Source organism: Meriones unguiculatus (genome assembly GCF_030254825.1).
Source record: "Meriones unguiculatus strain TT.TT164.6M chromosome 13 unlocalized genomic scaffold, Bangor_MerUng_6.1 Chr13_unordered_Scaffold_37, whole genome shotgun sequence".
Classification (NCBI taxonomy): Eukaryota; Metazoa; Chordata; class Mammalia; order Rodentia; family Muridae; genus Meriones; species Meriones unguiculatus.
In genome coordinates this window covers 5617045-5633416 of record NW_026843647.1, presented here as the reverse complement: position 1 = coordinate 5633416, position 16372 = coordinate 5617045, and the positions used below count along the sequence as shown (strand labels likewise).

At 43.3% G+C, this 16372-nt stretch overlaps 1 protein-coding gene across 1 annotated transcript in view; it reads left to right on the top strand.

Annotated features, from left to right (window-relative positions):
* The first annotated feature begins 1452 nt into the window (after nt 1-1452).
* The window catches only part of LOC132650959 (zinc finger protein 431-like), a 102747-nt gene continuing 87827 nt past the window's right edge, over nt 1453-16372 (top strand). The window contains exon 1 of the mRNA XM_060376277.1: nt 1453-1512. Within this exon, the coding sequence (XP_060232260.1) occupies nt 1453-1512 (60 nt within the window). The remainder of the gene's footprint in view (nt 1513-16372) is intronic.

The window sequence follows — 16372 nt, the reverse complement described above, 5'->3', positions numbered from 1 at the left end:
GCAGTACTCTAATGCTACAAATGAATAACAATCATCCAAACACAACCTAAGCACCTCCTGAGACAAAGGGCTGCAGGGCTGGTAGCTAAAATTCCTTGCAAGTGTGAAACTGGAATTACCCTGGCATAAAAGCTTTCCAGGCTCTACAGTAAACTTGTAATTACATCCTGTTTATCTATACATAACAACACAAAGAGATTAAAAATAGCAAAATAAGCCTGCCTGAACCCTGTATACTCCTGATTGTGCAAATCCATCAAAGTATAAACAGCAATTTAACTGCCAAACTGTTCCTTCTGAACAATTCTTTGACAAATAAAGATAACAATCAAATCACGTGAAAGCTAAGTGAGAAAGAGCACCTGCAGTGGTTGGCTGGCTGTCTTAGGAAGAGTCATTTCATTCTGGAATGCCTGCACATAGGCCCTGAAAAAATGTTCCTAGGAATCTGCACGTATCCTGTGGCCTTTCCAATTACCCCACCTTAGTTTGACCGGAATGTCCAAGCTCCCCCACACAGCCTCCCCCAAGGCAAGCAGGAGGTAGCACAGGGCTCTGCACTTCCTTTCCAGGAGGCCTGGCCACAGTATCACTCTTCCTCAGGATGCAGGGCACAAGTGTATCCCTAGGAAATCCTCAAAGTGTGCTCCTGCCTTCCCAACCCCTGCGGCCCAAGGGCGTGGTCCCGGGTACCAACAGCCTCCACAGAAGCTCTTGGCAGAACCTGGGCAGGCTCTCCTGACCCGCCCAGCCCGCCAGCCCCCAAGTGCACAGTCCCGGCCTTGCCTCGCGACCGCGGGTCCCTAGACCGCGGGTCTAGCGGGTCCCTCACACACGCCCACAGCCAGCCAGGCTCGGCTGCTCCGCGATGGCCAACAACCGTGGACCCACCGCTCCTCCACCTTGGGGCCCAACCCTCTTTCCTCCACGACTCCCAGCCGCGATGCCAGGCCCAGCACTGCCTAGGACACTGGATGGCTGCTGGGGGCGAAGGCGGAGCCCAGAGGCGGAGGCGGGGGAGGAGCCCGCGGGTGGGGGCGGAGCCGGGGGGGAGGGAGCCCGGGAACAGAGAGAGGCGGAGCCCTGGTAGCAGAGGCGGAGCCTACTGGGGGCAGAGCCCCCAGGCGGAGAGAGGAGCCCGGGGGCTGGGGTGGAGCCAGGGTTGGGTCGGAGGCGGAGCCCGGGTCAGGCGGAGGCGGAGCCCGGGGGGGCAGGAGGCGGAGCCCGGGTTGGCGGAGGCAGAGCCCAGGCTGCGCCCGCCCCACACCCTTACCTGGCTTCTCCCGGTCTCTGCCTTCCACGATGAAGTAGTCCGCTAACCAAGCCAAGACCGCTGCCACTGCGCCCGGGAAGCGGATTCCCGTCGCCACCCTCGAGGCCGCCGCTGCCCACCTCAGCGGTTTCCCTTTGGCGGCTGTAGCCATAGCAACGGCGCTGCTGTCACGATAGACAATGGAGGCGCACACTGCGCCTGCGCTGCTCCTCGCGCTAGCCCCTCCCCCGCCCCCTCGAGTAGGTTCTGCCTTCGGGTTCCTCCGAGGCTGCTAGGACCCACGGCTCGGGAAGTGGGCGGCCGGGCGCATTCTCGCCACGGAGGCCGAGCTCTTAGAGGCCGGGCCTCTGCCTCAACGCCCCCTCCCCATTCTTTATTTTCCTGGAGCAGGGGTCTTTCTTCCGCCTTCTCTCTCCCTTTTGGGGAGAAGGGCATGGATGGGCGTGGGGTCACTTGGAAAGTTTGCTGATTTCTGCTGCCTGCTTGCCACTGGCAGCGCAGCAGAGATTCTCCCGCCCTCGGCTGGAAGCTTGGAATTTGCACCTCCAAGGCTTTTTGTTGCACTTTTCCTGTTTATGTTGTGCAGATGGGGATTTTAGAAACAAGACACCGAGCTGGCGGGGGGAGGAAAAGACTTGTGCAATCTTCAGAAGCGCCTATGGTTTCTGGGATTCCTGGGTTGGGGGCGCTCACCTTGGGCTTTCCTCTGAGTGCCCAAGAGAGTTGGGTTCCTCCTAGGGACAGGGCATCAGGGCATCCCAGGATCCTCCTGAAATGGTCCTGTCTTTCCTCCGGGAGCCCTGCCCACCTGAATATCACTGCTTTTTTTGTCTCAAAGTTCTGGTAGCTGAAGCAGGTATTAACTTCCAAGTTGCTTTATTGCAAACGTGCAATCAGATAAATTCATGGGGCTCTTTGTCCAGTCTAGAGATCATCCTAGTCGATTGAGTTTATTTTTTATTTCTTTTTTTTTAATTTTCATTAGTTAAAATTTATCCACTTTGTATCCCTCCTGTAGCTCCCTCCTTCCTCCTCTCCCAATCCCATCCACCCTCCCCCTTCTCCGCCCATGCCCCTCCGACAGTCCACTGATAGGGCTGGTTTTCCTCCCCTTCCTTCTGATCCTAGTCTATCAGGTCTCATAAGGACTGGCTGCATTTTCTTCCTCTGTGGCCTGGTAAGGCTGCTCCCCACTCAAGGGGAGGTGATCAAAGAGCAGGCCAATCAGTTCATGTCAGAGACAGTCTCTGTTCCCAAAATATCCACTAGTTATGTTTTCAAATTTGGCTGGCACAACAGTTGGATGAGTTTACTTTGTCACTTTTTCTTAATGATCATGAAGTTTTAGTAGTAGAATATGTACCCAAATTAAGACTGAAGCTTTCAGAACCTGTGGTTTAGAAATTATCTTTGTGAGGATATCATTCATTGAGGGGTTTGATCCTTAATATATTGTATGTAGTAGATGCCAATGAGCTTAGTGCAACACATACACCTTCTGCCAATGACTAGCAGGAAGCTAGTGACTAGAGCTGTGAACTCAAAGAGTCCAAAGGGTCATCACCTCAGTTGTTCTGATTGACTAGTTCTCTTTTATGGGCCAGCGTTTCCCTTCCCGATTCCATGCTGGTAATTGAACTTATGGTCTCATACAGTGTAGGAAAGCCTTCTACCATTAAGCTATATTCCCAGTGACAGGGCAGACTTTTCCAGCAGGGGTCTGAGTGGGTTGGGCTGGGCCATGCTGTAAGAATTGAAACTGAGGGGTACTTTAACTCAGGGCCTCCTTTGTAAATGGCTGCTAGTCAGACAGAGGAGTCACCATAACTGAAGTGATGAAGAGTAGGTTGTTAAAAAAAAGAGTAGGTTGTTTTTCAAAATAATTAAAGCAAACAAAACAGCCAACCACACCTCATATAGACATTTTCCCAAATCATGTCCTTGGGAGCTCTTCCTCCACCTTTTCAGTAAAGAGAATCTCACTTCCTCCCGAGACAGCCTGTTCCAAGGCTTAACAGCCAAGTTAGAAAGAGCTTCCTTATGAAGTCAGGATTGGCCCCCTGTAACTGCACTTGTGTTCTCTGAAGCTACCAGAAGGGGAGGGACACCACATGACTGTGTCTGATTTTTTAAAATTATTATTGTCGGGTTTTTTTTCCTTCAGTTTTACCTATTTTTTTTTTTTTGAAATTTGGGGTAAGGGACTGAAGTGATGACTATGCAGTTCAGAGCACTATTTTGCTCATCCAGAAGACCACATCCAGAAGACTAGATTCTACTCCAAGCATTTGTTTGACAATTCAAAACCATAACACCAGGTACATGATATCCTCCCCTGATCTCCTCCAGAAACAGGCATGCATGTGGCACATGAACATGCAAAATCAATACACATAAAATAAACAATCTTTTTATACTTGGAATAAATTTATATATCATAAAAGTAAATATACACTCCAGTGGCATTTAATATATCTCACCATTGGACAATGAATACAGCTGTCTTGTTTCAAACCATTTTCACCACACACCCTAAATCCATTAAATATACACTACCATTTCTCTCTCTAGGCCCTGGCAATAACCACTCATTTTCTGATTCTATGGGTGTGCCTGTGTCCTATAACTTGAATTAATCTTGTCTGAAATATCGTTTCCTAGGATTTCGGTTTTTGCTTTTCAAGTTGGTTAGTTGATATTTTGAGAGAGGGTTTCTCTGTGTAGCCTTGGATGTCCTGGAACTGTCTTTGTAGACAAGACCAGCCTTGAACTCACAGAGATCTGCCTGCCTCTGCCTCCTGATTGCTTGGATTAAAGGCATGAGCCATCACAGCAGCACCTGGCTTGTTTCCTAGTTTTATCCCTGCTGTATCATTAGGACTGCCTTGTACTACATCAGAGCATCAGTACTGCATTTTCCCTTACTACTGAATAACCCTCTACTGTATGTACACAACAACGCTTTGCTTATCCACTGGTAGTTTGGGGTATTCTTTCTGTCTATCACCATGACCATGTATAGAAAATATGTGAGCTAAAGAGATGTCTCAGTGGTTAAGAGCACTGGTTGCTCTTCCAGAGGTCCTGAGTTCAATTCTCAGCACCCACATGGTAGATCATAACCATCTATACTAGAATCTGATGCCCTCTTCTGGCATGCAGGTGTACATTCAGATAGAGCACTCACATACGGAAAATAAATCTTAAAAGAAAAATAATGTCTCTGAGTACCAATTTGGAATTCTCTTGGTATATCCTTTCGAGTAGCACTGCTGGACAGTGGTGAATTACATATGGTAATGATTTTACCTACCAGCACTGAACAAAGATTCTAACTTTATTTCAAACTTTATATCATTGTCAACACTTGCTTTCTTGTTTTTTTTTAATATTATAAGTATTTTAAGAGGTATGGATTACTTTTTGTTTGTTTGTTTGGGTTTTTGTTTTTTTGGTTTAGTTTTTGTTTGCTTGCTTTTTAAGACAGGGTTTCTCTGTGTAGCCCTGGCACTCACTCTGTAGACCAGGCTGGCCTCAAACCCAGAGATCTGTCTGCCTCATACTCCTGAGTGAGTGCTGGGATTAATGGAGTGCCCTGTCACTCACTCTGTAGACCAGGCTGGCCTCAAAACCCAGAGATTTGTCTACCTCATACTCCTGAGTGAGTGCTGGAATTAATGGAGTGCCCCACAACTGCCTGGCCAAATAAGTATGAATTATTAACCTTTGCTGATGCTTTTAAGACAGAGTCTCACTAGAGACCTAACTAATCTGTAACCTAGTTTACTCTTTTTTTCCTAGTTTGCTCTTAAACTCTGGATCCTCCTGCCTAACTTTCACCCCCAATACTGAGGTTAACAACATGGAATTGACCACCAGGTCTAGCTGAGGAGATGTCTTACTGTCCTTCTGATTTATATTTCTTTAATGACTCACAGTGTTCACCATTTTTTTCTGGTGTATGTCTGCCATTTCTAAATCTTCCTTGGAGAAATGTCTAGTCAAGTCCTTTGCCTAACCACACCCTTACCCTACTCTGCTGAGGCTCTAAACCTTGGCTTCTCCCATGCTAGGTAGGCTCTGTTGTATTGAGCCATACCCCTAACCCAGCCATGTTTGTGTTTTGTGTGTGTTTGTTTACTCTAAAAACAAGATTTCTATCAAATATAAACTCTGCAGTTGTTCTTCCTGTTGACTGTCATGTTATCTTCTTGATATTGCCCTTTGGTTGACAAAAATATTTTACTTTGATGAAGTCCAAACTTTTATTGGTTTTATATTATTTTTATATCTAAGAATTAATATTGAATTTAACATCATGAAGATCCACTTCTATGTAGGCTACGCATAATTATAGCTCTTATATTTGGACCTTTGATCCATTTTGGATTGACTTTGTAATGGTAGGATTTTCATTTTACCTTTTCTTTAAGATCTATGTTTATTTTCTGTGTGTGTGTGTGTGTGTGTGTGTGTGTGTGTGTGTAACTGTGTGTGTGTACATATGTATGGGTCTGCTTGTGATGACCAAAAGAGGGTGTCAGAGTCCCCAGAGCTGGAGTTAGAGGCAATTGTGATCTACCCAGCATGGACGCTAGGAACTGAACTTAGTTCTTTGGATGAGAATCAAGTTCTCTTAAACACTAAGCCATCTTCCCAGCCCCCATTTACTCTTTAAATGCATATTATTTAAATTATATTTGCAAATTTTGACATTAACCCAAGGTAATCATTGTTCTTCCTACTAATACTAAACTACACCCCAACCTGCAAGTTTATTTTGATTACTTTCTTTTTCTTTATCAAAGTTGTTTTTCAAACCAAGAATTGAGCATTACCTTCCTGAGTATACTTATTCTATTAAGGTCTTAAATAGACTAGTGGATATGTAAATTGCTGTTTTGTAAATAAAGTTTTCCCATGACCTAAGGTAAAGGCCTAAAAGTACTGTGTGTTCCTATCTACACATGAACACATTAGCATCCACTAAAACTCTACTTTGATTTCTCACCCCAAAACTGCCAGGCTGCTGAAACTGATAAGCCTGGACAGGGGAGCCTGATTGCTGAGGTTGGCTGAAGGCCATCCCACCTCCTAAGATAGATACCATCACCTTTCACTAACAAGGGCAAGAACAAAGCAAGTTCAGATTTGTTTTTCTGAAGGCTGGGAGCCACAAGGGAGGAAGGCTATACAGCATAGCGATGAAGCTACACAGGAGAGACTAGAGCCTTTTTTGTCTTAGAAGACAAAATGGAGCTGATTGCTAGTGGGAGGATTTCTCACCCTGGTCCTCTCCCAGTGGGCTACAGAGGGGCAAGTGGTTTCATTGTACAGTCATTGCAAGTGATTCTTGTGGTTAGCCACTACAGTTCAAGCAGGCAGTCTGAGATTTGGATTTGACTATATATCCAGCAGACACAACCAGGGCCCCTTCAGATTGCTTCTCCAACCCATAACAAAGGAGACTGAGAGATGTGTTGGAAATTTCCCTTATACATCACCACATCTCAGACCATTCAGTTGCCTAAGAAAGAATCTTAATGACTGCTACCCTTGATACTGGCCTTTCTCTCAGCCCCATATTCGTCATTCAGTCCTGTTGGTCCTACTTCCACCATGTCCACATCACCCTCATATCATTGTCATCTCTAATCTTGATGCTTTATAATAGCTTCCTCACCTGTTTCCTTGTTCGTGTCTTCCATGTATGTAAAAGATGGTTTTATATATGTAAAACTTATTTTTTAAGATCAGGTTTTACGTATATCAGGCTAGTCTCAAACTTGCCAAGTACACAAAGATGACGTTGAACTTCTGATCCTCCTGATTGCACCTTCTTATTGGGATTACAGCTGTGTAACAAATGCAAGGTTTCATGGATGCAACGCAAGACTTTACCAACTGAGCTACATTCCAAGCCCTTACATAGAAAACCTAAAGACAAAAAGCAGTCTATTGAGCCTCTCTTAAAATTAAATCTGCAAGCCAGGTGCAGTGGCGCATACCTGCGAGTCCAGCACTCAGAGTGGCAGAAGCAGGTAGGTCTACAAAGGCCAGCCTGGTCTACAAAGCCAAGACAGACAAGGCTACACAGAAAAGTCCTGTCTTGAGAAAAAAAATGTTTGTGTACAAAGCACACCATTTTCAGGTTAAACTATGTTTTGGATGCAGGAAAGAGAAATTCAGAGATGGTTGATGGACTGTGTCCTAGGCCTTTTAGTCTTGACATATTTTTCTGAAGTACCCATGACTCTAGTGGCTACAGTATAAATAGGTACTGTGTAGCTTAGCAGGTTGCTCTTACTTATTTGCATGTTTGGTAAAGAGGCCTTGGCAACAGTGCAAAACGAAAGTGAAAGACCCCTTGTTCAAAAGTTAAGGATTTCAAAATTTGGGTCTTTCTTAGATTTATTTGTTTATTCTACATACACCGCAGAAGAGAGCACTAGGTCTCATTATAGATGGTTGGGAGCCATCATATGGTTGCTGTGAATTGAACACAGGACCTCTAAAAGACTGGCTTGTATTCTTAACCTCGGACACATCTCTCCAGCCTGGGTTATTTTTTTTTTGTTGTTGTTGTTGTTATTGTTTTTCTTTTATGAGTGCTCTACCTGCATATACACCTGCATGCCAGAAGAGGGCATCATAACCCAGTATATATGGTTGTGAACCACCATGTGGTTGCTAGGAATTGAACTCAGGACCACTAGAAGACCAGCCAGACGTTTTAACCTCTGAGCCCTGATACTCTGCTTTTGTTGTTGGTATTTTGGAGCTGACAATGGGGCCTAGAACTACCTTGTGCATGCTTAGTACATGATTTACCACTGAGCTACACACCCCAGCCTCAAAACGATCTCTGGTTGCTGTTGTGTTGTCATCATTGTTGAGATAATCTCACTATATACCCCAAGCTAAAATCCTTATGCCCCAACCTCCTCAAAGTGCATCATTACACCCAATATTCAAAATTATTGTTTGTAAAATGTGTGTGTGTGTGTTTAGCTTTTAGGAACTTGATTTTCCTTCCACCTATTTTCCCTTTGCTCAGGTGTCTGCAGAGTTGCTCAGGACCATTCAGTGGTGGCTCCAACCCACTCAGTACCCTGTGCTGTGGGAGAACTGACCAGTCATCAGTGGCTGGCTGGGTACTCCAGTCTTCAGTAGGTAACTGCTGGGTGGGTACAGAGGGCACCTGCTTACCCTCAGACCAGTCTGCCACCTTGGGATGAGCGACAGTGAACTCAGGAACTGGCACAGTCCATTCACCCTGGAATTCCTCCTTGCTCATGGCCTTCTCAGCAACAGCCTGCTACTCTTTCTCAGTCTCCTCTGAGTCTATGTAGAAGTAAAGATCAAGCATAACCTCCCATGACTGCTCATGGGAGATAGTGCCATGTATGAGCAGTACTTCCTGGGCCAACATCCACCACATCTGGCCCACTGAGTGAACTCCCTTGTTGTTGCATGGATGGCAATGTCCACATAGAGCAGAAGAGAATCTGTGTTGCACTGAGCGATGGTGGGCAGGTTGACCTAAGCAGCCTCTGTGAGGGGCTGGTTTCAGCCCTGGGATCAGTTACCACTAGAAGCCATGGCTCCCTGAAAGCTGCTTGCATCTAGTTAGTGAATGTTCCAGGTGTGAAAGGGGCAGCAATTGGAGTAGTGGCAAACTTCAGCATAGCTTGCTCACCAGGGTCCCTGGAGGAGATGACACTGACATCAGCAAGGTTCTCAATGGCAACAATAGCCTGAGCTGCAAGCAACAGGTCCTCTTCAGATTTATGATATAGATACCATCACTCTTTCTTTTGTAGATGCATTGCTCCATCTGAAAGTCAAGGTTGGTGCCACATAACTGGGTTCCTGTGGCAAGGCATTTGAGGACATCCTCCTACTTCATCTGCAGGACATCAAGGGCTCAGAACATTGTGTAAGTTTCCCCTTTAAATTATTCTGGGAATCAAGAACAAGACCATATGGACCCATCCCCAGGTAGTGCATAAAAGTGTGTGTATGCTTAAATTTTTGAAATCTTACTATTAATTTTACAGGACAAAAAGATCTTTGAGATAAGTGTACACCAAATCAATTCTATCCTATTTTCAAACCACTTGTCTTAATTACTTTTCTATCACTATGCTAAGATATCATGACCAAAGCAGCTAATAGAAGAAACAGTTGTTTGGGTACTTAGAGTTTCAGATGTTAAGTCCATGAATATCATGGCAGGGACCATGGTAGCAGACAGGAATGGCAGGCAGAGCACCAGAGAGAACAGTGGCTGTGAGCCTACATCCTGATCTACAAGTATGAGGCAAAGAGCTAACTGAGAATCGTGTGGGATTTTAAAACCTCAAAGCCCAACCACAGTGACACACCTCTTCAACAAAATCACACTTCCTAATTTTTACAAAACAGTTCCTACAAATGGGGACCAGATTTTCAAACATATCATTCAAACAACTACACTCCTCAATAGCTTCCTATGTAGCCAGGAATTAAGATAAAATATTTGAATGTCCCAAAGCATCCCAGGCACTCAGATTCTTGTGCTGTTTTGTTGTTGCTGCTGTTTGTTATTAGACAGAGTTTCATATATTCCAGGTTGACCTTCATTCCTGAACTTCCTAATGCTCCATTTACAGGCATGTGTCAACACACTTGCTTTATGATCTTGTTTATTTTTGTATTGTTTTGCTTTATTTTGTTGTTGTTTTGCTTTTCAAGACAGGGTTTCCTGTTTAGCTTTGGCTGGTCTGGACTCACTCTGTAGACAAGGATGGCCTCAAACACACAGATCTGGTGGGTGCCACTATGCCTGCTGATCTTCTTTTTTGAAGGGGGGGTATTTTTAAATTTTGCATAGATCAGTGTTAAGAGTATTTTACTTGTATGAATATAAGTGTACCACATGTGTGTCTTATATCTCAGGAAGTCATATGTCATCAAATTCCCAAAAACAGGAATTATAGAAGATTGACAGCCACCATGGACATGCTAGGAACTTGGCAAAAAAAAAAAAAAAAGCAGAGAATGTTTTGTTTGGTTTAGTTTTAAGATTTTTATTTATTATGTATACAATGTTGTGTTTGCATGTACACCTGCATGCCGAAAGAGGGCACTATATTTTATTATAGATGGTTGCGAGCCACCATGTGGTTGCTGGGAGTTGAACTCATGACCTCTGGAGGAGCATCCAGAGCTCTTAACCTCTGAACCATCTCTACAGCCCCACAGAAAGTATTTTTCATCACTAGGCCATCTCTTCAGTCCCTCTGGCTTCCTCTTTAATTATCATCATTATTATTGTTCCTTTCTTCTTCCCTAGTATATTTCAAACAAATTCACCTTCTTTGATTTCCCCTACTGAACTAAAACTTTCTCACCTCGAGGCCTTTGAATATGTATATTCTTTATCCCTTTTGGGGTGTTAGGTACCTATTGCTTTTCTTTAGGTTTCACAGTGCAATTTATAGTGATGTACGCATTTCTATGCATGGTCTATAGGTTTGTTTATGGTGGATTCCCCCACAAGACTGTAAGCTTATAGAGAAAAAATGGTGTTTGTATGATTCATTTTCGTGTGTTCAGGACTTAGCACAGTACTGAATACCTAATTCACAAACAGTAACTATCTGCAGAAGGACAAATAACATGTTAAACAGTAAATGTTATTAACAAAGTTTTCATAATCTGATAGTAGTACAGAATTCCCACCTAGAGGATGGGAGCACAGAGCACTTTATTTCTTAATGCCAGCCATTATGCCATCTGTAATAAACTTCTCCTAAAATATTTTTTATCTTTCCTCTGTTTCTGCTGTTAGTAGGACAGCCTCTATGTCTGTTGCCTTCTCTGTGTTCTCTTTCATTTATCCCATAACAAGTTACTTTCTTTAAGCTTTAGTGAGTTTTAGCATCTGGCTTTATCATATGCAAAGACTATGTCTATCTGTCTGTTTTGTACAGAAGCTAGAAATACAGCTTGGGGGTAGAACATTTCCTTCACATATATGAGGTAAAGAAAGAAGAGGAAGAGGAAGAGGAAAAAAAGAAACAGAAGAAGCAAAGCATTGCTTTTCTTTATGCAGATGCTCTGCCTTAAATACAGGGATTAACAGTCTTCCTGTCTCTGCCTTCCAGATAAGTAGAAATTACAGGTACAACAACAGTGCTACTTATTTTCTGTTAGTTTTATCCTGGTCCTTCTCCTGACATTCGCTGTATACATGTTTTATACATAATTGGTTTTATGTACATGTTCATTTTCTGAAAAGAGTCTATGTTTTCATTAGGTTTTATGAGAGGTCAGGTCCTCAGAAAATGTCCTGGGCTTTGCATCCTGCCATACTTATCCCTAGGAGACCATATCCACAAAGCTGATCGTGTCCTCTCTGTACATCATTAGATGTTATGACTTCAGGATGCATCTTGAACTTTGTTTTTAAGAGCATGCTGTAAACAAACCCTAAGCTTAACAGGCATTTTGTTCCTCATGAGAAGATTTCATCATAAAATGACCTGTGTGAAAAGATCATCTGAGATCATTGTACAATGCATTCAGTTACTTTCATTTTAGTCACTAACATTACAAGTACTGTTTATTGTTTTTCATTACTTTTCTAGAGACCCAAGTATGATGACTCTGGTGTAATGGACTGTGGACACACTATTAACTAGGAAAATAAAACAACACATTCAAAACAAGCAAAACCTCCAAATATTGATAAGAATTGGGTCTAGATTTAGGGCCCAAAAATAATTCAGTTGAAATGTAAGGAAGACATTGAAACATCATTATTCAGCAAGCTTTTTCATCATATATGTAAATATGATGAAAGGATGTACACATAAACACAACTTAAGAATTCCTGGACACACAAAAGGTGGAAATTCATTAAGCAGGATGTTTTTTCCTTTTCGTTTTCTTGCCAGGAAGATTTTGAACATGTTCCTTCCCGCTCCCTCCATTCCCCTACTCTCTCCTCCCCTTCACTTTCCTCCCATTCCTTTCCTTCATTGCTCAGTGTGAATTTACAAACATTGCAAGTGAATGAATGCAATTCTGCAAAAGCATTGCCAAAAGGACCCCTACAGCCTCACTTTTAGACCTTGAACTAATACATTCTAGCTATTTTTTTCTTGCACTAGTGATTAAGTAAATTAACTTATTTTCTGGGGGGAGGGGTAGATACCCAGACATGGTGAATTCCTCATCTATCCATCTCCCCACCCTCTACTGCACCCTCCACTTAAGTCCTTTTGCTCTTTGAAGAGCACATTGACAGAAGTTCCCTGAGGAGTTTAAGTTAGCATGTGTGACTCCATTTTGAAATAAGGCACCATCTTGACCAGGAGCTGAACTCAGGTACCAGGAAATATCACAGAATGTGCACCTGACAGAATACAAAGTTAGCTCTCCAAGCAACGGCCTCCAGGAAATATGACAGAATAAATGTTTAGTGAAAAATTGAGACAATCTCCCGGGGAATTGTGATCATGTAAACGGTCACCTCTCCCTTATGGCTTCTACCCAATTCTGTAACATCAAGGCACGAACCTTCCTGCTTTCTCTCATGGAAATATGTATCCTCCTGCTTGCTGTTATGGAAACCCACCTGCTTAGAGTCTTTCCCTTTAAAAACCCTGCTCACTCAGGGCTCAAGGTCCTAGTTCTCTACTGCTGTGTCAGTGAGACTTGGGCCCCAAGTTCAGTCACTCTTGTAATAAAGCTCTCTTGCTCTTGCATCAATTCATCTCCTGGTGGTCTCTGAGGGTTTTGTGTTCCTGGTATTACATCCCCACCTAAGGAAACCACAATCATACATGTGCTTTCTAAGATTTTCTAACAAAATTCTTGTAGTTGCCAGTCTGAGACCTCACCTAAAAAAGAATTGGCTGGGTTGGAGAGATAGCTCAGAGGTTAAAAAGCAATGACTGCTTTTCCAAAGGTCTTGAGTTCAATTCCCAGCAACCACATGGTGGCTCATGACCATCTATAATGAAATCTGGTGCCCTCTTCTGGCCTGCTATTACACATGCAGGCAGCACACTGTATAAAAAATAAATCTAAAAATAAAAAGGAAAAGAATTGGCTTAGTTCTGAGGTGACAATTTCATAAGTGCAGTCAGGCTAATAAACCTTGTGCCAAGGTGTGCAGGTGGGCATTCTTGGCACAGTTCCAGTACACTGGCACAGACCCAGGAGCCAAGCCTTCTCCTTTTGGGTTTGGTCCATTTCCTTGTGGAAGCCACCTGTGGTTCAATACAAGAAGCTTGAGGAATTGGGGGGTAGCTCAGTTGTTAAGAGGTGGAGAAGAAGGATCATAAATTTAAGGTCATCTTATAGCTGTTTAATTTCAGGCCAGGCTGGGCTACAGGGAACCCTAACCAAATAATAATAGTAATAACCACAATACATTTTGGCTGTGAGCATATTTGGCAAATCATTATTCCAAGTCAGAGCTAACCTCAGGTCACCAACTTTCCTCAGAGAGGAAGCAAGGAGGCAAAGAGGTCCAGCCCAGCAAGATTTTCTGCACACAGACCCCTCTGCAACTGAGCCTTCCTAGCCAACCATGTAGAAATGTGTGCTCCTACTAGTGACCAGAGGTGCCCCTACTTGTAGTGCTGGAAACATGGGGCAGGCAAAGTCACAAAGAAACACAGCTGTTTGGTCACTGGCCTACTGAGACCATCAAAAACAAACAAAACCACAAAAGAACAACACAAGAAAAGAATGTACCAGGTACAATGTGCACAAAGAGAATGGAAGAAGAAAATACCAAAACTCAGAACAGTGGCCTGTCACTCTACCGGCCATCTATCCTGTTCCATTAGTGGTGGTCTACCACCAAATCAGGCTCCACCCAAGTACACCAGAGTTTGGAATGGTGACCGCATTCAGACAGACCATAGAATAGAGCAGCAACATATCTTTTGATCTCTACCAGATCAGAGGCCAAAGCAGCAGCCAATCTCTACCAAACCAGAGACCATAGCAGCAGCCAACCTTTTCCAGACCAGAGGCCAGAGCAGAGGCTAAGTTCTGACAGACCAGAGACCAGAGGACATTTGCAGAGGTGCCAAAACTGGGGCTCCGTATACCTTATCCATCCCTTGGTGCCTCCTTGCCACTGTCACTGAAGCCTGTGGAGCATGGCTCAAGCCTCCTGAAATGGGAAAGAATCAAGTCAAGGGGGGGTAGAAGGATTCTGTTACATATACTCAGTCAGTCCCAATTAATAAAAAAAGGCAGCTGGCAGCAACAGACAATACAGTCAAACAAAAAGACACAAACAGCCACAACCCACTGCTTGCACAGCAGAAAACAGAGGGCCAGACAACAAATACCACTACTCATGCAGCAGAAAAACTGGAAGTAGGACATCAGTGAATCAGTGCTGCAGGAGCTACCTGTCTTGTCCTTATCCAAAGATTCAGAGATCACAGAAAACTGGGTTCTCTCCCACCCTTTCCAGATAGGGGCACATTCATCATCTCTCCTGGTGACCTTGCAGTAGAGTCAGTAGTCTGGTGACCTTTGGGTGTTGATTTTTAGGCCTAGTTCCTGGTGACCTTGAGGGGTGTCAGGTCTGGTTCTTTCAGTTCAAAAAATCCATTTGGATTTTGTGGGGGTTGTCAATTGTATGTCATGTGTCAGAGAGCACTCCAATATTAAACTGTGATATAGAAGAGTAGAACTGATGATATAAAAGATTTCCTATTGCTGAGAAACTAGTGGCACCAATTAGAATTTAGCTGAGGGAAGCCTGCCTGTAAAACACTCCACAGATAAGTAGTATGCTAACCAGGCCTGTTAGAGAGTAGGATCTGGGGATACATGTTTGCTCACCAGGATTATCTAGGAATGTGGCAGGATGAGGTTTTTTAATTTGTAGTTTTCCAATGTGTATTTATTAATTCATGAATGAGAATGAAAACAGACCAGATTGGTGGGTGTACAGTTTGGGTCAGGTAGCTTGATCCAGTGAATATTGAATTTTGATTTAAGGGACTGTCCTATGCCCATATGTACAATCCTCATTAATACAGTTCTGTCAGTTCAACTTTGAGACACAGGCTATTGGTTAAAGCTGTGTCTGTCAGATTACAGGTCTCATCAGCTAATATGGTACACAGGGACAACCTTAAACAGTATCTTATTAATGGCTTTCCCTGTACAAGAGAATGGCCTGTGTTTTTCAAAGTCAGTATACCTATGTGTATTTTTCAACTAAGAGATTAAGAGCACTGGCTGGAATTTCAGAGGTCACAAGTTCAAATCCCAACAACCACATGGTGGCTCACAACCATCTATAATGAGATCTGGTGCTCTCTTCTGGTGTGCAAGTGTACATGCATGCAGAACACTGTATACATACTAAATAAATAAATCTTTAAAAAGTCAGTTGTTGGTATGATTAAATTTTATTTTGTTGATGCATCACTGCTCTAGTCTCTTATTAGTTAATATTCTCTGATAATCCCTAGTCATTAAGAATTTCATTCCTTTTTCTTTAGTGCTTTGATATTTATGTTTAAAGTAATGTCTCCTGTAGATCTACCTTTCACATGTTATGTAACTGAGACTGTCTTTGAACATGGAATGCTGCCCCTACTGCCCACTGCCTAGAACATAGTCCTGCAGTTTTTTTAGGTGGGCCCTGACTTGTGAGTGTGAAGTAAAAGAGACCAGTGAATGAGTGTCCACTGAACACCCTGAATTTTTGGAGGTGAGCAATTACAAATAAAGAGGGAACTGTGTAAGAATTGAGTTCACTGACCTACTTTGAAGAGTGTGTAGTCACAACACAGAAAGGGTGGGGGAGGAGGGAAGATGGCAATGAGTCAGGTAATCAATTTTAGATGGTCAATAAAAGTGAAAACTGTACATTTGGGGGAGTAATACACAAAGGGAATCAAGAATATAGATTAGTTGCTGAATTTGTTTCTGGAAAGCAAATTTCTATAGTTGCACGAGTTCAAACAACACAGAAGTTCTGGATAAACTGCTGTGGTAGTGACTAACAGGCATGTTTCCTCCCCCCCCCCATCTGAAAATGCACAACCTGAGAGAAAAGTTGTGAGT